This window comes from Cyprinodon tularosa, unplaced genomic scaffold, assembly GCF_016077235.1.
Source record: "Cyprinodon tularosa strain WSP-4 unplaced genomic scaffold, ASM1607723v1 ctg291, whole genome shotgun sequence".
Classification (NCBI taxonomy): domain Eukaryota; kingdom Metazoa; phylum Chordata; class Actinopteri; order Cyprinodontiformes; family Cyprinodontidae; genus Cyprinodon; species Cyprinodon tularosa.
Genome location: NW_024038998.1, coordinates 70,901 through 96,978, shown reverse-complemented (window position 1 = coordinate 96,978; position 26,078 = coordinate 70,901). Strand labels below are relative to the sequence as shown.

The 26,078-nt window shown below is 38.8% G+C and overlaps 1 protein-coding gene across 4 annotated transcripts; it reads right to left on the bottom strand.

Annotated features, from left to right (window-relative positions):
- Positions 1 to 1,156: 1,156 nt before the first annotated feature.
- On the bottom strand, positions 1,157 to 26,078 carry ptpn3 (protein tyrosine phosphatase non-receptor type 3). Of its 4 annotated transcripts, XM_038291023.1 has the most exons (28): positions 25,939 to 26,075; positions 25,773 to 25,860; positions 25,263 to 25,306; positions 24,680 to 24,823; positions 22,370 to 22,504; positions 22,175 to 22,217; positions 21,963 to 22,044; positions 19,482 to 19,526; positions 19,327 to 19,379; positions 19,043 to 19,160; positions 18,868 to 18,955; positions 18,506 to 18,594; positions 18,365 to 18,428; positions 17,789 to 17,991; positions 17,575 to 17,700; positions 17,336 to 17,497; positions 13,556 to 13,649; positions 13,399 to 13,476; positions 13,255 to 13,311; positions 11,017 to 11,173; positions 10,749 to 10,927; positions 8,603 to 8,693; positions 8,415 to 8,476; positions 8,166 to 8,312; positions 7,394 to 7,522; positions 4,682 to 4,827; positions 4,460 to 4,595; positions 1,157 to 1,801 (listed from the first exon to the last, which is right to left on the bottom strand). In XM_038291023.1, the coding sequence occupies exons 4-28, from the start codon at positions 24,746 to 24,748 to the stop codon at positions 1,727 to 1,729; spliced, it is 2,628 nt and encodes an 875-aa protein (XP_038146951.1). In that variant the 5' UTR covers positions 24,749 to 24,823; positions 25,263 to 25,306; positions 25,773 to 25,860; positions 25,939 to 26,075; the 3' UTR covers positions 1,157 to 1,726. The 4 variants fall into 4 exon arrangements, with proteins under 4 accessions (XP_038146951.1, XP_038146950.1, XP_038146952.1 ...); XM_038291022.1 differs by lacking the exon at positions 25,773 to 25,860 and having other exon boundaries at positions 25,916 to 26,077; XM_038291024.1 differs by lacking the exons at positions 8,166 to 8,312; positions 25,773 to 25,860 and having other exon boundaries at positions 25,916 to 26,078.

The following is a 26,078-nucleotide window of genomic DNA, read 5'->3' as shown; positions in this document are numbered from 1 at the left end:
GGAAGAAACCGCCAGTAGAGCCATCTGCCGAGGACGACTGGGGTTCAAGGAGAATAAAATGAGAAATATATTTATAAAAAACATAGCTATATGTATTTTTGGGTTTTTTATTTCAAATATACAAACAAGATGTCTGAGTGAGGAACCTTTTAGAAACCTTGCGAAAGTTCATTAGGGTCCAAAGGTTTTACAATAAATTACAACCAAAAAAAAAAAAAGTACAAACATAACTAAATGGTTAGTTTTAATTTTAGATTGGACGGAATATACATAATAAATCTCTTGTTTAAAAAATACATGCTTATAAGCCTGTTTATGGCGATAAACGTTTACTTTCACTCATTGTGTTATGAGTAGGCTACCTTAACATGAGAGAAAAAAGGTTTAATTTCGCTTTAGAGAAAGTACTTTTAAGCCCAGTCAAATACATATTTAGAATTTATTGTTTTGGAGATGTTTTGGACATTTCAATTTATTTCAAATAACGCCATCATAAACAGATAACTTCTGAAACTTAAGGTGTAAGCTGTATGATAAAGTATGTAATTTAAATTTAGGTCGTAATAATCTAAAGATACAAGCCAACTTTATAATTTATGCTCAACATTTTTCATTAATAATAAAACAGAAATGTAAAAAAAACGAAGCTAAGTTTTACAAAAGAAAAAACAACAGACTTAAAAACTCCTGCTAAATACCCTAAAGCCCAACGCTGCTTTTTAACACTTTGCCACCTTGTTGGGACTTTTATTTCCAATGCAATAATTAATTTACTGTAGGTGAAGGTTATGAATTAACACTTAAGACTGCAAATATTAACTTAGAAAGATTGTATTCAAACAAAAACTTGTAAGCATGGATAGATAACTAAACTTTGCATTAATGTTATTCAGCAACAGATGTTATAATTCCTAAACCAGTATTTAATTTTAATAGCTTCCTGTAATCCAGTATCTTCTAAGATCCAGACAACTTGAGCTAATTTGCATTCCTTCAACAATATAGAATTGGAGGCTAAATAGGATACCACACTTAAATTAGCATCCTTATTTTGTTAAAAATAAGTTAGCATCCTTATTTTGTTTAAAAGAACAGGAAACTTGTATCCATGTAGTTATTCATAGAGCTACTGTAGGAAATGAAGCAGACACATATGTATAAATCAATGAGTTTATTTAGAGTTTGAATAATTTAAAAAGTGATGAACAGTGAATCTGGTGCACCTCTGGCAGTCAGGAAGCAGCTCTGCTCCCTCCTTGACTTGATATCTGCCACAGCCATCTAGTCAGCTTTGCTCTTCATCTCAGGAGTCAGAGATAAATTCAAAATTACAACAGTTTGACTCTGCCTCTGCTGTCCTTGATGGATTCAGACTGGAAGGCTTCAGTCTACGGCACATGTAGCTTAACAAGTAGAAGCATCATTCCCGAGAGGCCTCTTGAACAGAAATTAGCAGCTCACGTCAGTCCTACATCAGTCTCTATGGAGACCACAGTCTCTATAAGCTTAATGTACCTTTTAGCATTTAAAAGTCCAACTAGGTTGAATATTTGTACTCTTTCCTTGCGCAGACAGCTGTGCTCTGCAGCTTGTTACACTCTCATTATCAAATGTGTTCCACTGCCATAAGCCTGGCCGAGTTTAATCTGTTAGAGCTCTCCAGAAGTCCCCTCCTGTTAACAGAGGCAGGGCAGTGCGCCTGGTCTTGTCCTGCCGTTGATTCAGATTACGTTGCTTTTGATTCCTCCTGTTTTTCTTTGTAGACTCGAAGGGCCGCCTCACACACAAACTGGAACTGACACTAAACAGAATGAAAACATAAGATGTTAGAGGCAGTCAAAACAAGAATAATGTTAACATGGTCAATAAATCTCTTGAAATGCCTTATGATCATTGATTTTGTGCTTCAAATAGGTCTAAAAGCTTGGTGTATTCACAGACCTCATCTAAACACTTTTTTTATGTTGGTGGGTTGGATAATACTCAGATGTGCAGAGGGAATTAATCATTAAATGAAAAGAAAAAAAAGTCTGCCAAACATTTAGCTTGTCCAAAAGTTCAACAAAAATAAATGGATCTCAAGGTCATCAAGATACATATCCTCTTAGACAAACTCATATCTAAATGTTTCTATCCACCCATGCTGAGCTTTTTCAGATATTCAACTTGGCACCAAGTCAAGGGATCAACAAATACACTGGAGGTATTGTGTGCTGAAAAAAAAAGAAACTTGTAAAAGAGAAAGTCAAACCATTTAGTTTTTATTCTCTCTTTTTTCTGCTGATATGGTGCAAAATACACAATATTAGAAGATACCAGTGAGATAACACTAAAAACCCATGTTAATTCAATGAACTGTGATTCAGTCACATTTATATGGATTGGATTCATTAGTCACACCCCAATTAATGCCTAACCTGCAGAAGAAATAAATCAAAGAAAAAACAAACAAACCTTTCTGGCAACATGAAGTAGGCTACAAAATGTTAAAGCAACATGTCCAAAAAATCTGAAAAGGGGAATAAAGCTATTTCTAAAGCTTTGGGACTCCAGAAAAGAACAGTCAGAGACATTTTCATATTATTTTTCACACATTTCTACATAATTCATCAAAAGCATAAAAAAACACACTATTATATTCCCTATTTTACCTAAATGGTTATGAAATGCTTTACATATGGGCATGAAGTGTCTGAAGCAAAGTGGGCGTATAAATGCGCATAGGTGAGGGGGGGGGGAACTCAACTAGTGTTTCCTGAAAAGTACCCTTCCTTTTTCCAAAATCAGAAATGTGAATTGGTTTCTAACCAAAACATTGCTTTCTAACCCAAAAAAGGATGGCATCAAGATTATGAGACCAGGTGAGTTTGGAGTAAAACAAAGGATGAAAGAGTGAGGACATCCGAGTCATGCTGACGATAAAGTATGGTGGAGGATCTGTAATGATGCGGGTCTGTTTGTCATTTAAATACCCTGAGGATTTGCTAAGAACATGTGACATTTCTGGGATGGTTGTGAAACGATCAGAGAGCAGCAGCAGCATTAGTTCAGATATAATCCGAAAGATAAAAATAGCATTTTTTTTTAATGGGGGTTTCAATAATTGGATAGGATGCAGTTTCTTGCTCTTAATATAAACAAAAGATAAAGGTCATCTGACTGTGCATGTTTTTATGACAGAAAGGCGTGAGGGAGGACCTGAGCAAGTCTTCATCAGCACATCAGAGGACGAAGCCCCAGTCTTCTTTCAAAATATGGGTGATGGTGGTAGCTCCCAAGCCAAAAAAGAAAATTTTCCCAGCATGAGTAGCTCTCTCCTGTCCCTCAATGAGGAGCTACAGAGCCCGGCTTTCTGTCACAAATGCTCGACTGAAGCCTCTCATCATCACTATAATACCAAAGCAGTCTGTGAATTAATGAGAGTCAGAGAGGTGGACTCCCCCCACCCCCGCCTCTTCTTTGAAAAGTGCTGAAGGTGATTCTTGGAAAAATCTTGAGCCTGCAACTCAATTTTCATTCTTGCAGGAGCCCTTTATTAAATCGAAAAGATGAAATGTTTTAAAGAAACCTAGATCTCAGCAGAAGTAGAGGAAAATATGAGGATAAAAACAGTTTTACTGTCTTTATTCCATGGCAGGTTTAACTGACTCATAAAGTAACAATTATTGCAATCATTTTTAATCGTTTTGAACTCATCATAAAGTAATTGAAAAGAAATTTTATCAAAATACTATAACAAACAACTGAAAACAGGAAAGGTCGGATGTGTGGCAGACCAACTCAAAGTACAGCCTAATTGTGAACCAAAAAAAAAAGGATACATTACTTTATCATACTTCTTTTTACATATATTATCTAAAAACGGTGGTAAGACTATGTGCTTTGCTTGTGTTAAGAAAAAGACACATGGAGCACTGAATACAGTTTTCCACAACCTCTGTAGGAGACATAAACATCTATAAGTGGAAGGTTACATGAAACTAAAACTATATTTTATTTAATTCAAAGAAAACGGAAATGTTTGATGGAATACTTTTGTGTTGGAATTGCAATATAAGTCCAGGTTAAATCTAACAGTTTTAAAAGCTTTTGTTCAGAGATGCTATCAAAATCAGGCTCAACAGAGACGATACAAGCTCAGAGGGAGTAGTAGAGGAAGGGAAATGATTCAGGGATTTTAAAAATCTGGCCTGTCTGGCCTGCATGCCTAATCAGTCCTTCTGACTTCATTACATGTTCTTAGTAAAAGAAAGGCAGTGGGTTGAAACAAACCCTGCAATACTACAAGGACATTTTTACTATGAGTGGATGAGTCCTTATAATTAAATGCTGTGTTCAAATGAAGCAGGAAGCATAAGACTGCTTGGGGTGATCATCATGCAGCATAATAAAGAAATTAATGAGCCGAACAGCAGCAGCGTCATTTAGAAAGAAAGACTTTAGTTTTCAAACTCAGTACCGTGGTCTGAACCATCATAGCTCGCTGGTCTCTTAGTGTTTTAACAATGTCCAGCGGGAACACCGGACGACCCTCGTCCAACAGACTCAGCGCCGTCTCCATGGTGATCAGAACACCTGTCCGCCCAATCCCTGCACTGAGGTAGAGCAAAATATAAAAACTGAGTTCTATTCATGGTAGCTGGCTAAATTAATAATCCAGGAGTGTTTAACTGAACTCTACCTGCAGTGTACCATCAGCGGCTCTTTGCCTCTTCTCCTCTCCCTCACCGAGCTGATGAAGAGCAGGAAGTCCGAGGGGTCGTCGGGTACGCCGTGGTCCGGCCAAGCGACGTACTGCAAGTGTGTTACTGCTCGCTCCTCACCTAGCTTCAAGTTTTAAAGAAGTGGTTGGAAAAAGCAGGTCAGTAAGAATATTGTCCAATAATAATCTGAACTTAAATATAGGCAACCTTTGGAAAATATCCCTACTGAGAGATGGAAACACTGCGGGAAAACATCCACGTGATAAGAAAGGGAAATTAGGAGGCAATGAGACGTAAAAAGGATAGAGGGAAAGACTGGAGGAAAGAAACAAGGAAAGGCTGGGAAGAAAAAAAGGCTGACTATGGCTTTTCCAACAGACATGTGGCCTACGATTCCATGCAAGGATTAATTTGCTCTGCCAGAGGAGCAGATGGGTCCACACAGTGGTATCTCTGTATGCATGTGTGTGCACGTTCATATTTCATGCCTCCTAGGGTGTAATCTGTTTGTTTACCTGTTCACCATGGAGGCTGATGTGGAAGGTAGCACCTTTAATCTGATCATCTACCCTGATCAGGAGTAAACTCATAGCATTCCCACAAAATGCCTCCATAGCCCTGCCCAGCGCCTCCCACAAGCAGGCAGAGGGGGAGAAAATTAGGAAAACACACTAATGCACAGGCTCACCCACACACAGACTAAAACACCCACACGGAAGTGACAGTGTGCCAGCAGAAGCCGCCACCTGCAGCGTGCTCTGCTATGTGACATATGGCATAAACATGCTACACATTGCTGCAACATACAACCAGATAAATATGACAGACTCTGCAGGCCGATATCATAGAAAGGGATTTAAGCAGGTGTTTAACAAGGGCTGCAGCTGATACCTGTGTTATTAATTATTCATTCAGGAAAGTCTCAAAATAAGGAAAAAACAAAACAAAAAAACACCTACTAAAAGCTTTTAGTCAATATTACACTTCATTGATTATTTGTCCGAAATATTCCAGGGAATAATTTGACCTATTAACTCCAAAAACATTGACGTACATAAAAAAGGCATAAAAAAGGCAAACTGTAAATCCCTAAAGGCAAACAGACTTTAAATTAATATAGTTGGAATAAACCAGAGGTTAACATACACTGTCACAATAATAGACAATCTCTTTTTCTCTGGCTTTCTGATATTAAATCAGACTAAACTATTCCTGTTTTAGGTGAATTAATCATTTTGTAAATTAATACCATTTGCTAAATATCACAGTTATGAAAGTGTTTTTTTTTTCAAATTTATATACTTTTTAAGTATCTGTTCAAAAGTTTCTCCAATTGAAAGGGTTTATGCCAACTCATTGGCAATGGCAGGTTTATGCATCTTTAGTCTGTTTTGTTTTAAAGCACTTTTCTTTAGTAGCAGTCAGTTTTTTTGTACAGGTCTCATATGGAGAAAGTATTGATAATCCGCCACCGCCACCAATTTACAGCTCCTAACTCTCAGGAGGCTCTCAATGTAAAGGGGATGAAGGTGTAAAACACCTTAAAATAGTATTTAGATAAGCTGCTTTTGAGATTGGAACCGTTTTATAACGATATTTATTCACTTTGGTCTTAACCCCTCTTGGTCGATGTTAAGCTTCAGCTTCTGGGACAAACTAATCTGCACTTACACTAGGCAAAAACCTAAAAAATCCTAAACTTTCCCTTTAATAGCTCTATAAGAAGGCCTGTCATTTCTCTTAAAGTTGTACAGACAGACCTATTTTTTAAACCTTAAAATAGTTTTCCTTTGCCACACCTGACTGTATTAGATTAGATGTTCGTTTAGCAGTTTTCTTGACCCAATAATGCATTTAAATACCCAACAGGAGAACCAGTGTTGTGTCTGAGGAGAAAAGAATCCATTTTAAGATATTTTGTTGCTGGTTTTTATTACTTAAAGACCTCAGTGTTTATTTGTTGTCAGTGCCTAAAACTATTTATGTTTTTTCAGTCATCATTCTGACCTTTTTCTGAACACACCGTTAATTCTACTATTAGGGATAAGGACTGAGTAGAAAAAGAAATGAAAAGACAGCTGCAAATTAAAAACTTTGCTAAATTCTCCGAATGCCTGCAGAGATGTATCAGTCAAGACTAATTTAATCACATGAATGTCAGGCCTCTTGAAAGGGTAATAAAAAGAGGAGTTGTGTGTAGTTTGAAAAACTCGTTAGTTTACCATGCAAACTCAGTTTCTAGAAAAATGATTATAAGCCTTGAACTTTCTTTTTAAATTTGTGAAATCACAACTGCAGAAATCAGTGTATTCTACTCATTGAACATGAATACAAAGGAGACCAGGAAGAAAACCAGTAAGAAGCTGTAGAGACTGGGGAGGAGGTTAAACTCCCAGTATGCTACCATGGTTACCATCAAATGGTTTAGATCAAAGCACATTCATGGTTTAGAGTGGCCTAGTCAAAGCCCATGGTAGAATACCTCTCCATCTAATCTCACAAGGCTTGGCCTATTTTCCAAAGAATGGGTGAAAATTCTTCCCCTTTTAATTGTGTGGATTTTAGTTTTTTAAAGCACAACTTTGCATTGACCTTTAAAGTCTTATTGTGTTTTGTGATTTCACCAACTGAAGAAGTTCAAGGGAACTAAAAATGTTTACGAGGGACTGATAATGCTTTAGTAGTTTTACCTTTTTGTGCCTCAGAGTGAACTGCCTCGTCACGTACGCCAGGTTACACTCCTCTGAGTGACACTTCACCGACAAGTGGCCATAATCCTTCACCTCCGGCGGATGTGGCCAGTACTGGTGGCACTTGGTCTGTAACACGTATGACATCACCAACATATGCCGTTAGTTCTGACACAATTCAGTATAGCGTCGCTGTTCAAGCAGGAGCTGAGCTCCGCTCTCAGGTAATCAAACTCATATTCAAACAGCCACCTCTGATCTGAAGGGCAGCCTGGGGGACAAAAGCAATTCATCAGTGGCAACAGGACGAGAGCTGAGAGCCAATTCATGTACGCAAGTCCGCAGACAGTAAGGAGAAACTCTGGACACTTTTCTAGATTCAGACACAATGATCGATTAATGAGAGCATCTGGTTTCTAAGCAACAAGCAAGCTGAGACAGAGGCGCGTTCACGCTCTTCGCCTGCGTCGGATTATTTATCTCATCGGCATCTGGCTCACACTCGTGTTCAGCCTTTCTTTACACAGTGAATCCCAGTAATTACTCACAACTGAGCCATCTGATCATCGTTGTGTGCAAACATCACCGCTGAACCCCCTCTAATCACTGTAATCAAAATGAAACCTGACGCAGCATGTAATAATTTGCCAGTAGTGATGCACTAATTGCTACATTAATGCATCACTGACATTGAGTTGCATAATCTTAAGATGCTTCTGCAAAAAAAAGCTGTTTCCCTGCTTGTAAAAACAAATGAGAAAGCATGGTATACCCGTCCCCTCTCTGTTAGAGTTGTAAGCATGATGATGGTGTGTGTCTGCTGCTCCCATACAGTTTGCCAAAAATGAGTGCAGGTCTGTGGTAGTGGACCTTGAGCTGCGATGTAACGTAAACACACACCAGACTCAGGGGGTGCCACCTGAGAGACACACATACACACACACACAAGATGAACACAGGGTGAGTTTAGGCTGAGAGGGGAACAGGGAGAGGAGACGGTTTTCAGGTGAGTGATGTTCACCGTGATGTGGCTGGCATTTATGAAGTCGTCCTTCCCCTGCAGCACCACTCGGGTTTCATCGTCTGAAACAGAACAGGACAGCAGCAGGTGAGGGTCAGAGCAGGGCTGTCGAGAGTTAAATTTCACGCTGGATCCAGGGGCAGAGAAGAGTACGAGCATGGCATGCAGACACGGTGTGGAGCACTTACAAGGCAACACGTCTCTGTAGCGATTCTTTTCCTGGTTCTCAGGCTGCCGTGCACAGCATAGGGACAAACCAGGCTTCCTCTTGTACAGATTCTAGGAATCACAAGCATGCACACGCAAACAAACATGCATGTGAAAATGCACTGTAACATACACAAGCACGGGAATTACAAGAGTTCAAGGTCACTGCTGCTGTTATGAGCAGCATCCAGCTAAAGATTAGGGACAACATCTGTCCTAAAAGCAGCACTTTGAGATGCACAGAGGAATCGGATGATTTTTGGTTTGATCACAGCTGACCTGCAAATATCCAGCTCACAGCAGCACTCTTCAATGTGGAGGCTGTGACTGAGAGGGGAAGGCTAAATGTAAGCAGTTTTTTAAAATGTGGTCGATGAGGAGCTGAGATGGAAGAAACTATTCAACAGGAAGCTTTTGTATTACAGGACAAGACATGTAGACATATACTGGATTTGGAAATGCTCACAGCCTTTAGTTAATCTCATTGTGAAGGTGAGTACATACAGTGAATTGGGAACAAGTGGTACACAGTCATGAAGTGGAATGAAATTTATTGGATATTGTAAATATTTTAGCTTTCAATGCAGCAAACTTTCCAGACGTTCAGTGAGGATCTCTGAATGATCCAACGTTGACACAAATGACTGGTAATGATAAATAGAATCTACCTGTGTGGAATCAAGTCTCAGTATAAGTGACCTACTCTGTGATAGACTCAAAGATGTGTTTAGAGGGCAGGGAACATCATAAAGAACAAGGAACACACTAGCTGGGTCTGAGATACTGTTTAGAAGTTTAAAGCTGGGTTTGGATACAAGAAGATTTTCCAAGCTTTAAACATCCCAAGGAGCACTGTGCTGGGGATAATATTGAAATGGAAGGAGTATCAGAGCACTGTGTATCTACAAAGACTCGGCCGTCCCTCTAAACTTTCAGCTCAGACAAAGAGAAGACTGATCTGAGATACAGCCAAGAGCCCCATTATCACTCTGGATGAACTGCAGAGATCTACAGCTGAGTGGGACACTCTGTCCATGGGACAACAATTAGTCACATATGCACAAATCTAGCCTTTATGGAAGACATTTCTTAAAGATGTTCATACAAAGTCTTGCTTAAGGTTTGCTACAAGCCACCTGGGAGACACAGCAAACATGTGGAAGAAGGTGCTCTGGTCAAATGAGAACAAAATCAAATTCTTGAGCAACAATGCAAATCGTTGTGTTCGGCATAAAAGCAACACAGGTCATCACCCTGAACACAACATCCCCACTGTCGAAAATGGTGGTGGCAGCATCATGTTTTGGGCCTGCTTTTCTTCAGCAGGGACAGGGAGGATCGTTAAAATTTATGGGAACATTCTGGAAGAAAACCTGTTTGGTTTCTGTGAAAGACCTGGGATTTATCTTCCAACAAGACAGTGATCCAAAACATAAAGCACCATCTACACTGGAGTGGTTCACAAATAAACATATCCAGGTGTTAGAATGGTTAAGTTAAAGTCCAGACCTGAAATCAATCTGTGGAAAGAACTTAAAACTGCTGTTCGAATGCTCTCCATCCAAACTCACTGAGCTCCAGCTGTTTTGCAAAGAATGGACAAAATTTTCAGTCTCCATGTGCAAAACCGATAGAGAAATACCCCAAGTGACAGGCAGCTGTCACTGATTCATTTTGCACACCCAATTTTTCAGTTTTTTATTTGTTAAAGGTTTAAAATATCCAATATATTTTGCTTCACTTCATGATTTTGTATAATTTGTTCATTCTTCACAAAGAAATTACAATTTTAAATCTTTACGTTTGAAGCCTGAAATGTGGCAAAAGCTTGAAAAGTTCAAGGGGGCCGAATACTTTCACAAGGTACTGTATGTTCTCTACGGAATATACTGATTTAATTATGCTTATACAAGATGTTAAACCCAGTTTGAAATGTCAAATCCTTGTTTATTATGAACAGTTAATATCAGCTCACAGAATAGATTTTTTAAATAATTGCTTTCCAAGAGAAAGGCTTCACAAAAAACGTAATCTTCAGACTACATCTCTAATTAAAACACGTAACTATGTTCAAACATGTATCCAACTCTTTCAGGTCACATTCCCTTTGAGTACTAATTGAAATACCTCAAAATGGAAGGATAGCGTTCCAGACTGTATCCCTCTCTCTAGCTGCTTCATCGATTCCTCCAACGTGGCGGCCCGGTCCAGCTGACCAGGTGACTGCGGTTTGTTTTCCTGTGCTGGGATGGTGAGCGACAGGGCGGCAAAAGACAGCTGCAGCTGAGGCATGACCCGGCCTGGACCTGGATCACCGGGACAAATTCAAAGATGTGACGAGCACTGATTTGCATCTCTTCTCCAATCTCAGCACTTTTCTCCCAAAGTTGCGCACCTTTTCGTCTGATGAGCAGAGCCAGCTGCCTGGAGTGAGACTCTCGGCTGGCTCGTATGAACATGACCACCTGGTCGTGCGTGTGCTCAGAAATGTCCCGACCATTGATGAGGACCACCAGGTCTCCCTCTTGCAGTCTTGGTTCAGATCGACCTGCCTAAAAAAAAAATATAATACTAATAACAACAAAAATACAAAATGTAGCTTTTATCCCATCAATACAATCAACTATTTCAGAGTCAGTTTTTTTTTTAAAGAACAGACAAAAATCTAATATATATCAGGTTAGGAAAGATTATTCTTTACTTCCAATTAAGTAAATAAAACTGAAGTATCTATAATTGTTTTTTTAATAAGTGGATAATAATCTAGTGAGTAATCTTGGCTATAATTATAAACTGACAGGGGGACATTATCTTAGCTCTTTTTCAAAATGAGCACTACAGATTAAAAATTAATTAAAGTAAAGTAAAGTAAAGTGACCTCCTGGGGTCAACAGATAAAAAAACATTAGATCATCTTCCTTAACCTCTCAGATTATGACCTATAAAATAGCATCAGAATAGGCTATTGATTCTAACCACTGGGTGTGTATACAAACATTAAAAATATGTTCAAAATAAATGTATTATAATTTTACAAAGGGTCATATTCTTACCTACTTTTACATAAATATTACGGCTGGGTATTTTCGCCAAAGTCCTGAATCGATTAGATTTTGATTCATAATGTTCTAAATCGATTAATTTTGATTCGATCTGTTATTACAATAATGAAAGTGGTTCAACTGTGTTTCAAAATACTCATGTATTTTGTTTTTTCCTGTCACATTAAACACAAAGTAGTAACTTGTAAATCAGACCAGTTTAAACATGAGATGTGAACAAAACTGTCTGCTAAGTGCAAACTTGTTTTTGAAAAGTGAAAAAGTGAAGCCTCACTCGAGCAAGCAGACATGACACAGCAGACATTAATGAGCTGCATTATCTTCATTGCACAAACCATATTTGCAGAGTTGTGTGACAACTACAGGGTGTTTTTTGGTCAGCCCCCATTTGTTAATGTCTTCAGTCAAAATATTGGTTATATTTGCAGCTGTCTGGCTTGAACTAATCTTGAGTGCATCTTTCCTGCTTATTTAAATGTAAACGTCACGCGGGTCACTATAAATTTAATCGATCTCATTCCCTAGACATCGATTTTGCAAAAATGTAAAGCAATGGATTCAAAAACTATTTTTTTACCCAGCCCTAATAAATATGCCTGGACATTATCTTTTTAATTCTTTAGATTAACTTCTGTACAGTGCAAGATTCAAATTTCCCGTCCTTGAGAGCCTGTGTCCTGCAAGTTTTAGATTCATCCCTGCTTGAACACATCTGAAATAAATATGTCAGTAGCAGCACTCTGGAGAATTTGACTGCAGCCATAGTAAGAAAATCAGCCTTTTGATTCAGGTGTGTCAGACCAGGGACATATCTAGAAGTTACAGGATTCCTTGTTGATCCAAGACCACTGAAGAGGACCCAGGCCCAAATTTGGGAACCAGTGATCTATATGACCACCAGCTTTTTGAGATACAAGAAAAACTAAACAAACAATAAAAAACATTCTTGTCCAACTATCAAAAATATCAACAGATAGTAACCTGGACTAAAGTTGGACTTAAACCATCTACTTACAACAGGTGAAAACCAGCTCTTAATCATTTTTGACTTTCTGCATACTGTATGGGTTTTCTTAAAAATATATATATATGTAGGTACCGGTATATATATATGTAGGCAGATTCTTTGGAGTTATACATTTAAAAACAGCCTTATACATTAGAAAAAATTTAAATTTCAGGGTGATAATGGGATACCTGACCCACAGGCAGGGAAAATACTCAGCATGCTGCCAAAAACTAAATGAGATTATTCAATCTTTTCATTTCTGTGTTATGGGCATATTTTTGTCAAGCTTCAGAGACAGACACATTATTTCCCCCAGAAAGCTGTTGATTTAGTCTTCCATCGCTTTCACACACTCCATTGTTATTGAGTGTTCCCCTGAATGTGGACTTAAACATCAGCATAACAGAATGTGAAAGAGCCCTTTAGTTTCTATGATGTAATCCTGGATTATTCTTTGACCTTGCAGCAACTCAGAGAGCAGCGATTTTTCCTGGACAGCAGGGAACAACCCTGGCTTTACATTTCCTTCAATTGGACTTTCAATCTGTGTAAATGATCTTACCGGGGAATCAGGTTTAACGTGTGATATTGCCAGAGGCATCTTCTGATCCACTCCACCCTGGTGAGAGTACAACAACTTACTCAATATGGGGAACAATTAACCCTTACATTCAAATAAGTGACTAAAAGATAGACAGAGACGTACTTTAACATTGAAGCCAAATTTGCCCTCGTGGTCTGGAGTGATGCATATCAGCATGAGGTCACCGTCACCAAGAGCATCCTGCATCAAGAACTTGTATGTGAATGTGCACATTGAACAGGCACAAAGTAATGAAAAGTTGTTAAGAAAAAAATACTACTTTATTGTAGAAGGGTGGGCTGTCATCTTCTCCTATGCTGTCTTCAGCTTGCAACAAACCCTCACCAGTTCCCCGACTGTTGGAACCAGAAAAGCTGAAAGATGCACAATATTAGAGATTACTCTGAGGCTGCAGGGTTCATTAAAGCGCAGCTGATTTCATTTACAGAGCTCTTCTGCTCTTTGTGATAGCTCTTGTTATTAAGTAGAGTATAATTGAAAAGTGAAAGGAAATACATGGTTTCTAAATATTCCACTAGCCATTACAGCTGCTAATGTTCCAGTATGCTTCTACAAGCTTTAAAGATCTAGAAATGTAATTTTTTCCCCTCCAGTCTTTACAAAATGATCCAAGATCAATCAGTTGGACCGGATTTGTGATTGGTAGTGAAGCTTAAAGTCTTTTGAAGAGCAGAAACGCTTTCCCACAGCATGATGCCGCCAGCAACATGTTTCATAGTAAGGAAGGTGGATTCATGCGGATGTACAGAGTTTTAAAGGTATAGTGGAGGTTTTTCGCTACTTTGTGAAAAGACCGCCCACTCCATTAAAAAAAAAAAAAAAGCACATGCTCAACACTGTACTCGCTCCCGAGAGGGAACGCCTATTAAACACATGTGAGAGCGTGCACAAGCCCATTTCTCCTCATGCACGCTCAGTTAGAAAGTTGGTGTTTGCATCGCTCATACAAGCTTACTTTCCAAAAGAAGATTTGCAAATTTTCCATTATGTCAGACTCACCACCAGTGTTATGCAGAGTGATACCTGCTTGCCGAGAATTACCTCCCCTCTCGCACATTCATGAGAATACTGATTGAAATATGAACGAAAAGGGAACTTTTAAACATATTCTTAATATTTTCATATTTCTTATGCGTGAATGCCGTAAAAGTACGCTTTGGTTGACAGATAAATGCTAAGATATTCCTGCCTGCCGAGCCTTACCTCCCCTGTCGCGGCAGCGTGCATCGACCTAAACTCTCGCACATTGATGAAAAAACGGATTGAAATATGAATGAAAAAGGGAACTTTAAAACATATTCTTAATGTTTTGTCAGAAATTATACAGAATGGTGTTATAACAAATGCGGGAATTTTTATCCACTGAGCAGAGAATCTATTGATTGGACTAAAGGTGCCTTCATAAAAGTTAAAATCATATTTATTAGAATTTAACTGTCCACCAAAACTCTAAATTTTAGGGAATCCATGTATAAGAAATAGGAAAACATTAACAATAGTTATATTCATTCAGATTTCAAATCCATTTTCTCATCAATATGCGAGAGGGGAGGTAACTCACGGCAGGTAGGTATTTCTTGGCATAACACCTGTTACCGGTAAGGGAAAATGGGGACAAGCACGTAGGATGGCTTTACATGAACATATCACCAAATTGATTGACAATTAGGAGGATCACTTATTTTGATGATCCACCCGAAAAGAGAAAATCCACCAATATACAGGTGCTGGTCATAAAATTAGAATATCATGAAAAAGTAGATTGATTTCAGTAATTCCATTTAAAAAGTGAAACTTGTATATTATATTCATACATTACATACAAACTCATATATTTCAGATGTTTATTTTGTTTAATTTTGATGATTACAAATGACAACAAATGAAAATCTCAAATTCATCATATCAGAAAATTAGAATATTGTGAAAAGGTTCAAAATTGATGGCCCCTGGTGCCACACTCTAATCAGCTAATTAACTCAAACCACCTGCAAAAGCCTTTAAATGGTCTTTCAGTCTAATTCTATAGGCTACACAATCATGGGGAAGACTGCTGACTTGACAGTTGTCCAAAAGACGACCATCGACACCTTGCACAAGGAGGGCAAGACACAAAAGGTCATCGCTAAAGAGGCTGGCTGTTCACAGAGCTCAGTGTCCAAGCACATTAATAGAGAGGCGAAGGGAAGGAAAAGATGTGGTCGAAAAAAGTGTACAAGCAAGAGAGATAACCGCACTCTGGAGAGGATTGTGAAACAAAACCCATTCAAAAATGTGGGGGAGATTCACAAAGAGTGGACTGCAGCTGGAGTGAGTGCTTCAAGAACCACCACACACAGACGTATGAAAGACATGGGTTTCTGCTGTCGCATTCCTTGTGTCAAGCCACTCTTGAACCACAGACAGCGTCAGAAGCGTCTTGCCTGGGCTAAAGAGAAACAGGACTGGACTGCTGGTGAGTGGTCCAAAGTCATGTTCTCTGATGAAAGTAAATTTTGCATTTCCTTTGGAAATCAAGGTCCCAGAGTCTGGAGGAAAAGAAGAGAGGCACTTCATCCACGTTGCTTGAAGTCCAGTGTAAAGTTTCCACAGTCAGTGATGGTTTGGGGTGCCATGTCATCTGCTGGTGTTGGTCCATTGTGTTTTCTGAGGTCCAGGGTCAACGCAGCCACATACCAGGAAGTTTTAGAGCACTTCATGCTTCCTGCAGCTGACCAACTTTTTGGAGATGCAGATTTCATTTTCCAACAGGACTTGGCACCTGCACACAGTGCCAAAGCTACCAGTACCTGGTTGAAGGACCATGGTATCCCTGTTCTTAATTGGCCAGCAAACTCTCCTGACCTTAACCCCATAGAAAATCTATGGGGTATTGTGAAGAAGAAGATGCAATACACCAGACCCAACAATTCAGAAGAGCTAAAAGCCACTATTAGAGCAACCTGGGCTATCATAACACCTGAGCAGTGCCACAAACTGATCGACTCCATGCCACGCCTCATTGCTGCAGTAATACAGGCCAAAGGAGGCCCAACTAAATACTGAGTGCTGTACATGCTCATACTTTTCATGTTCATACTTTTCAGTTGGCCAAAATTTCTATAAATCCTTTGTTTTTATTGGTCTTCAGTAATATTCTAATTTTCTGATATGATGAATTTGAGATTTTCATTTGTTGTCATTTGTAATCATCAAAATTAAACAAAATAAACATCTGAAATATATGAGTTTGTATGTAATGTATGAATATAATATACAAGTTTCACTTTTTAAATGGAATTACTGAAATCAATCTACTTTTTCATGATATTCTAATTTTATGACCAGCACCTGTACCTTTAAGTTCTTGTTGGTGCTATAAAAAAAGGTAATTAGCTTTTATTTTTTAACTGCCTTCATGCATTTTAAAAGATTTAATTTTTGGCTATAAAAACATATAAAAAAAGGCACATACAAGGTTTATCTCAATAATATTTATCACAATTTCCGCAAATCTATTTTTTTATTTTAAGATGACTGCCCCTTCACTGCTTATTCACACCACTAACAGGCATTATGTTGATTAAACTTGCCAGGGAATTTATCTTATTTCTTATTTTTTTAGTTAAATTGTACCTCATGCAGTTGCAAAACCTACAGTTCTCTTTGCTTGTTGAAAGAAATATGAGCAAGAGATTAGCAGCTATTTTGACTAATAATGACTCTTATAGTTACATTTTCACATATAGCACCCACAAATGTTTGTATCACCTCATTCTGACTGATAATATAAATTTAAAGACTGCCTAATGATGCCATGAAAAAAAATCTTAACTATATTGAAAAACATAAAACATCATAAAAATATTAAACCAAAATAGAGAAAACATTTTCCTTTATGAGAATACAGGTAAATATTTACATTTATTTGAATAGATGGACTCTTAGGAAACATGAAAGAGAAAAAACATTATGTGTACTATGACATAATGTTGCTATAAAAATACATTAACAGTTGCTACGGCACTGCATGAGCAGGACTGTTTTCTGTTATACGCACTGATGAGGCGATGCGTCTCCTTCGCTGTCCTTACTGCTGCCCACAGAGGCCCTGTACGTGTAGAAGACATCCTCTCCCTCCGACATGTCTTTCAGGTCCGTGCTGAGCTCCACCGACGATGGGCGGGGCTTCCTCATCTCATGGCGGACTCTGGGACTTCTCCTGCAACATAATCGTTTGGTTTCAACCGTTTCATTTTACGAGAACATATTTCCTACATTAAGCAGCAGCGGTTTTACCAGTTGGGGGTTGATGGCGGTGATCTGGAGGGCAGACTCTTGGTCTCCAGATGCTCTGCTGAAACAGACCTTCTGAGAACTGGGTTCCACACCATTCCTCCAACTACCCTCTGGCACACCGGACCACTGCCATTCAAGAGTCAAATGTTTAGAGAGCAGCAGCTTTAATGTGAGGGAGAAAAAAGGAAATATCTGAGATAAATTAAAAGCTCACTCTTCAGTTTTACTGTTGCTCAGGCCCAGGTGCTGCGTTATCAGCTGTTTGTATCCCTTCACTGTGCTGCTGTTGTATTTGGGAGTTCTGGAAGTCCGGCTGGAGGAGAAGAAGGAGTGATGATCCACACAGGACCGCCATAGGTTCTTACACGTTTTGGGGCAGGGCAGCATCAGGGACACCTCACAGTCTTGGGTCTCCCCCTGCGACTCAGAGTTAAAGGTCTTTAGTGCATTGAAGCTGTACCGGAACCAAAACTAAGTTTGTTGCATTTTTAGCTTTAAATAAAAACTGTTCACTTTTCTATCTACATATTTTTTATATTAAATTCTGCTGGCTCAAGCTATCAACCATTACAAACCAGTTTCTGCATTCTAAACAAACGTTTATTTATGCATTTCCATTATAAATGCACAAAAAGTATTTCATTTTACCCACAGAAACAATGCCAAAGGAAAAAGCAATAGTAAATATCGCATTGATCAACAGTGGTTTTACCAGCCAACCATGCAGAGCGAGGAGAATCACATTTACTGTAACTGTGCCCAGTGGGAACTTATAAAGTCAAAGACTCACGTGTTTACGTTTCAGGTGTACAACGAAGCGCCTCCTTTTATAGGATATCTTGATGATGTTCCCCCTGTTTGGAGGCGTCACATTTATTTTTAAAGAAATGCAAAACCAAAAACGAAACGGATGAGCTGTGGCGTTACTAACCAGGGGAAGAAACTGGAGCAAATCATGTTACAAAACACAGCAACGCCACTCGAGGCCAAGCCCACCATTAGAGGTGTATCGCTGGTGTCCTGAGAGACAGAAAGATGGGAAAACTCCTGATTAAATAGTGTACATTTTACACCAATGGTGCCTTTTACAACCTGAGGTTGCATTCATGTTAACCCAGTTAAGGATATTTTATCTGCATTGCAAATGTTTCTTAATGAAAAGCTAAACACTTTTGCACAGAATTGAAGTTTTGATCAAAAAAAGTTACAAAACCACTGAGGAAAAAAAAGAATATTTAGAATAAAACCACAAAATTTTCCTAAGTTAAAGCATAACCAAAGCAATAACATTACCATGGCAGCATGTAGCTCCACTCCATACAGCTCCAGCGTCCGTGCAGTATTGAGAAAACACAGCTCCGCCTCACTCTGCTTAAGCCCCCTAGGAACAAACACACACACAGCTACATACCAGAACCGGATTGTGCAACGAACCTGCTGTTCTTTCCATTAGAGGTACCGAACCTACTTGTGCTGTGGATGCAGATCCTCCACTTTAGAAAGGAAGTCTTCATCCTGCTCGGGGATGAAGTGGCATTTTGAAAGGTACCCAGGTTGTCTGGATGGAGAATGATCCCCCATCTCCGCTGCAGGTGATGGAAAGATACACTGATCATATAAAGGGAGACATGAAACCCCACCAACTGCTGGATAAAACCACTGATGAAGGCCTCCCAGAGGTATTCACTCAGGCAGCTGTCACTGAGTCGCTAATCATCTTATTTTCTAATTTAAAGGAGAGATGGGACTCACACTGCACCGCGTAAGAAGCCAACACTACAGCTGCACTCAGCGGACACTGCAACCTGCAATCAGACGTCGTGATTACACACTGAACGCTCCACAGCTAAACAAATAGTGAGCACTACAGGAGGATGAGACCCTCTTTGTGCAGCCAGACAACTGACCGTCCTTCCCTGATGTCGCTCCTGATCTGGAGGAAGTACAGATGCCTGCAGGGGACAACAAAAGAGGAAGTTTATCAGCCCACACCTGTTTTGCATACCCTGAAAAGGCCTCTCTTTGACACGGTGGTGCTGTTAGGCACACCGGCAGCTCAGCCATCAGAGGATACAACTGCAATGAATCAGAATCAGAAATACTTTAATAATCCCAGAGGGGTTATTAAAGTATTTCTAAGTATGTCCAAATGAAATATTTAGAGAAAACAGAAAGTATGAGGTGTTTTCTACAGACTTAAAAAAAAGAATTTCCATGGGAATTGTGGACCACTAATACGTCTGAAACATTCAGGTTAGTCTTAAAGTAATAAGAAAATAATCGTTTTCCAACAAAATGAAAACAGACCGGAAAAATGCATGGTCCAGATCAACTATCCATCAGGTATGTTTCAACTCTACAACCACAAAACCTTCATCACCTGGAACTTCTATAACCTAAATCCTTAATCTCCTGCTTGCTGCATGTTTTCCCATTGCAGGGTAGCTGTTTATGCTACATAGAGGGTCACTCCTCCTATTTTCTCCAAGAAGATTTCTGCTACAGACAGAAAGGGAATAAAACCAGTAACAGACTATATTCCTCACGTGTAAAATTTGTGAACATTTTATTTACATTCATTAATTATCTTGATCCCTTTTTTATGTGTTGTACTTTGCAACAGATTGTCAAAATACTGGATTTGGCCAAATTTGCAATTTCATGAATCGTATCACAACCTAAGCCATCAGTTTCTCTGAGCAGCTGTCCAGCTAACAGTAGACAGAAAATTATGTTGACAAAAAAATTTTTAAAAAAGCAACAGAAAACAGAGGTTACAATTTTATTAAAGAAATTTGTCAATAGAAAAACTGGGAAGCAATAAACGGGAAGAGCTGGATGCAGAAAAATTTTTAACACAAACAACATGGAGGGTGATGAGTGTCACGACGCAATAATTAAATAACTTAAGAAATAATTACTTAAATGATTCGTTCACTTCTTAAAACCAGCAATAAATACAGAATTTATTCAATAAATATATAACTAATTATAATAACATATTTCTATTTTATTTTAAGAAAATATATTTATTTCATGATTCAATTAATTATTTTGTGTTCCTGCTCTCATATATCTATTGACTCTAAAGTCAATATATCGCTGAAAAGGGGGGAAATAACTTAAAAAGATTTTTACAATAAAAAAAAATTGTTTAGTCAGGAATACCTATATCTAATAAGACTATAAGAGAGTCTATTGTGGGGAGCGCTACCATTTATTGCTGTAAATAAATGACAACACGTCTTAGAAAATTAATTTACAACTTTTATAGCAAACGTTTAACTATAGAGTAAAAGAAAACCAGGAAGAAGTGGTCTAATCTTGGTCAGTGAGAAGCAGCCAATCAGACATCAGCCTTTCTATTCACCTCCTTAACTTTGATAGATATTTCATTTAAAATTAATTCATGGTGTGCTTCAGAACGGGAAAATTAAATAATTTATTTTATCATGAAATACATATATTTACTTCTTCAAATAAAATCTATGTATTCCCCTGAGGCTCACATAATTAACTGGGTCCATATAAATAATTAAATATTTATTAAATCAATTCTGTTTTTAGTTTTAATAAAATCATGACAGATTTAAATAACTATTGTATAACTTATTAAGTCATTGTATTGTGGTTCCTGCCATCCTCCATACAACAGACTATATAATTCAGCTTAATTGTGTATCTGAAGCAAATATCAACAAGAAAGAATTACACATGCTTACACAAGTGAGCATCAGATCACATATTCTGTTACAGGCTTTTCCCAATAAACTCCTCAAACAGCTTTAGCACAACATCAACTAGAAATAATGTGTGAAGACAATTAAAAAACTATGGCTGAACATAAGAAAACAATTCTCTAGTAATCGGATTTTGTTAACTGGGTACCAGAAAGATGAATTAAAAAGAAAGAAAAAAACTACAAATTCAAGAGGAAAATGTCACACAATTCATGGAAGAATTGATGAGCCTAAATTTCTGACTTGACAGAGCTCAAGGTTGTTGTTTTTTTAAGATTATTAGGAAATAAACCAAAAAGAGGTTTTTACCCAGCAGCCATACCAATGTGAATTCTTATTTTACTTTTTCACTTTAACAATTAAATAAAGTTTATCCTTAAAAAAAAAAGCAAAAAAAAAAAGAGAAACATTTTTATTTTTTGGGCTTCTTAAAAATGCAGATTTCTTGTTAAATTCTAAAGTATTAGCAACATCCCAGTGAGCCTTTTCATGACATCAATCACTTATTAGATTTATCAACAGCCTGATAATGTGACATTAATGTGCGAACTGAGTATTTTAACAGTTATCTTAACAGCTGTAATATGTGAATCCATTTACAGAAACATATTGCTGCTATATAATGACAGGGAGGCATACAGTACCAACCTGGTCTGCTCATGCTGGAGAGAGTTAGGATCGGACATGAAGAATCGGACTCTGAAGTTCAGATAAAAGGGGGAAGCAAGACCTGCAGAGATGATCACATTGTTAAAAATGGGCCTATTATCTATTCAACCAAAAATGTAACCCTCTTTTCTACAATCCTTAGTTTTTGCATTTAAATGTATATTGTGTTGAAATTTTAATAAGTGAGATACCTTTTATCTGCTTCTTTAAGGGCTTCTCTGGCTCTAACCATCTCTACAAAAACAAAAAAATATTTATGAACCATTATAGCAATGCAAAGAAAAACAAACATTCATGTAAGTACCCCCTACGTTATAAACACAATCAGTAAGAGAAAGATATTACAATCTGAGCTCAAATATGAAGCAGATGAAGAGTAAGCTCACTGGAGAGAGCGTGTTGGCTGTGATGGAGGTGATGGCGGTGCTGGACTCTCTGATCTGCAGACTGAAGAGCTGCTTCTCCTGCAGGCCCAGGTGGTTGAATACCAGGTCCAACAGAACCACGCCTTCATCCTGCTTCTGAAAGATGGCAAGAGGAAACCGGCATCACAGCCAGCCAAATTTCCTGGATGCTTATTTGTGCATATTAGTAAATTGGGGAGAACACTACATTCATTTAGACTGAGGTCATACAGTGTACCTTCCACCTTGGTTTTCACATTGTGTTGCATTGCAAACACCTCAGAGACCAAAATTTTTTTTTTTTTGCACGTCTTTGGCCACAAAATTTCAAACTAAATGTGTTTAATCTGGATAAATTGAATGCTTTATGCTGTTGTAGAAACACAAAACACAGAAAAATTTTTTTTATTACCCATATATTTTCAATCAATACTAGTTATTGGAGCTTAATGGACAGTCTAAAGAGCAACACTTGGACTTGGCGCCCTCAACATTTTCCTCTCAAACCCCAACGAATTAAACCAAACAGATCCTCTATCTGGTTCTGCAGGTTATGTCTTCCCCCTAAAAGTTTCTCCCCAACTGTCACCATCATGTTCACAGCAACTCTGAATCAAGGTGGAAATCAAATCAGGTCTCCTAGCTGTCAGAAAGAGACTTTTTTCTTTTCAATCATTTGGCACTTCAACTTAATCCTGATGAACTGATGTGGTCCTGGAATTCATTCATAATGAATTTATTTAGATTTTGCAACTTGTTCACTCCTTACTTGCACAGAACCACGGAGTAGGATTAACTAGGAATTAACGCGAACAGATCGAGTCAAATTAAGAATGAACAAATACAAATTGACCTGATTGTCAATTTCAGTGAATAAAAGCACATAAACAGATGATACACATTCAGGCTGAAATGTAATTTCCTAATGGCCATTAGGAGCAAATTGCTTTACTGTAATAGCAGGGATTTTTTTTTTCTCTCATTGGTCTGAGAGGCAACCTACAGCTCATCTACATCCTTCTTCTTGTCTTTCCTAAGAATCTCTGTTACAGGAAGAAGACTCAGGATGAACTTGTTCAATTTAAAGTGCAGCAAACAAACAGACTCCAATGAAACCTGTCTTCTTTATCAAAAGCTATAAAATGTTGAGACTTAGATATTTCCTCATCTATTATAACCAGATTATAAAGTAGGCCACATCCTAATCGCAAAGATCTGTACAGGGCAGCAATGTGTCATGTACATGTAATTCCTCTGTGTGGAGAAAAAAAAAGACTTCTTGAGGTCAGATTTAAAGACAACAGATATTTAATCAGTCACTTGATCTAACCAATGAACTAAGAATAAACATTTCCTGAATAGAAAGACCCTGAAACATCGGTGGATGCTTTTTTTGGCCCGATAGTAGCATCTTTTTTAATTGTATTAGCAGATAAGTTGTTTTGCATTTGAAGTTAAGTTTTTAATTCTTAACTTTTTTGTCTGGCTGTTAATAAATGTATCCTTTTTGTTAAATTGAGACTATTTAACATTTGTTATCATGGTGTCAGTTTTAATCATGTAGGGAAACAAAAAGGTCAATGTCGGCTCCAAGAATTGTCCAAAATATATCAGAAAATATCTGGGATCCTTCAGATTCATGTCAAAATAATCCGCATCTGGACCGGCCTTCAAAAAAAATTAATTAATTAAAATAAAAATGTATTGGCTGATCTCTACTGACCTCAAACCTGGAAACAGAGATGCTAGAGCAGCGGAGGACCAAACCAGGTACCACTTGCATTACCTATTCACTAAAAACTGAGGCTTAAATTTGTAATGAGATGAGATTTACAAATTATCACAAGATCACTAGAATTTAATAAGAACAGGAAAAACGTTCTGCTGCAACAGTAGGTAAGGATTTGGAGAAAGTAAAATGAAAGCATGATTCCATCTCGCCTTTTATTCGGGATTTAAGCTGGCGGTGGAGGTATAGTGTTGTTGGGAGATTTCCCAGGCACTCTTTCGAGCCATTATTCCCCCATAAATCATGTCGGCTGAGTATTCTTGCTAACCATATTAATCCCTTTATGATCACGGTGGACACATCTTCAGAATGCTCAAAGATCTTGTCTTAAAGAGGTATTGTTATAAACTTTAGTATGTGCGGAAAATGGCATTTAAAGCATCCCACAAGCTGAAGGAGAGTATGTCTTTCAAGAGGATTTCAGGGAGGGGGAGAGATGAATCAGAGCGCCATATATCCCTGAGATTCATAGCGAAAGCAGCACGTTTCCAAGTGTTACGTACGCTGACTCTGAAGGTCTCGATGGTGCCGTCCAGCAGCTGAACAAGGCAGAGTAGGTCCGGCTTTGGCATGTCTGTTACCACGGTAACCCCTGCCTCCCTCTTCAAGACAAACACGCCGCCCTCGCCTCACTGCTGAGAGGGGACCTGGACACACACACACAGATATATATTACCACAAGAGTGTCAGATGTTTCCAAGCTGTTGTCCTTCCAATGAAGGCGCCTCATTTGGGATGACACTGCACTGTGATTAATACATGCTGCTGGATGCAGATTCAGCTTGAAGTGAGTAATGCACTGTGAATGCAAAGGAGTGACTGACTGTGTGTAATCTCTTATTATTTGGCCTGGGTCTGAACATGTCTCTTCCCTCCCTCCCTCTCTCTCTCTTCCTGTGTGCATCTCTCCGCCTTTCGAAAGCAGCTGAATGATAAGAATGTTAAACATTTTCAGATTTGAACACGCCCCATCACCAGCACTTCTCCTGGGAGCAAAGCACATACAAAATAATCACATTCACTACAGACGCATGCCCTGACTGTCTTGAGTGCATCCAACCCATGTGTGTCTGTGTGTGTCCCTACATGGGTCCTGTCTTGAATTTCCAGGTGGGTTGATCTGGCTCCCTCTGAAAAAAAAGGACACACAAGGGTCTGGGTTAATGTTTGAACAAGGTGACACACTCTGAATATATTAAAACTGAGCTGTTCCCAGTTGAGTGGCCTTTTTTTCCACAATAATCCCCTCACAAGCGGCCATCTAATGAATTTACAAGTAGATTATAAAGGAAGTTGGTTATTATGGGGAGATTGTAAACTCACTGGCTGCTTTGCATCTTATCGTGATGGAGGTGAAGTTTGTCAAAGTTCAACAAACAAACATTTTAGCTTTTATTTCCCTAAGTTCCTCTGAACTAGAGAACAATCTGTTTTATTTTAAATATCCTCCAGTAAACAGGGCCGAAATCAGGCCCAGGTTTTAGTTTCCAGGCTTCCGAGCATTGAACCCTGCTGTGACCTCGCTGTACTTTGAACAAGGAACCTGTTAACAGCCCGGGTTGCCGTACAGCTACACCCAGGCAGGCGGGAACACACCGCGGACAAACTTTCCTCCAACCACTGGGCGGTCGTGTTTCGGGGGGGCGGCTCGCTACAACGGCTCCCGTACAAGTTCAAGTTTTTTCTGGGAAGAGAGAGAGAAAAATGTTACAAAACAGAACAAAAAGAAGCTGTACTACCTCGGCGGTGTCGCGTCAGAGACCGAGGGTATATCCGTCCGAGTGTCCGCCGTCAGGAGCGCAGGACGGGGCGCGTCGGAGAGGCCAGGTAGAGTTAGGTAAATATCCGGGACAAGTTTCACATCCCTGGCTGCGGTGACTGCGCGCGGCCCCGCCCCTGCGC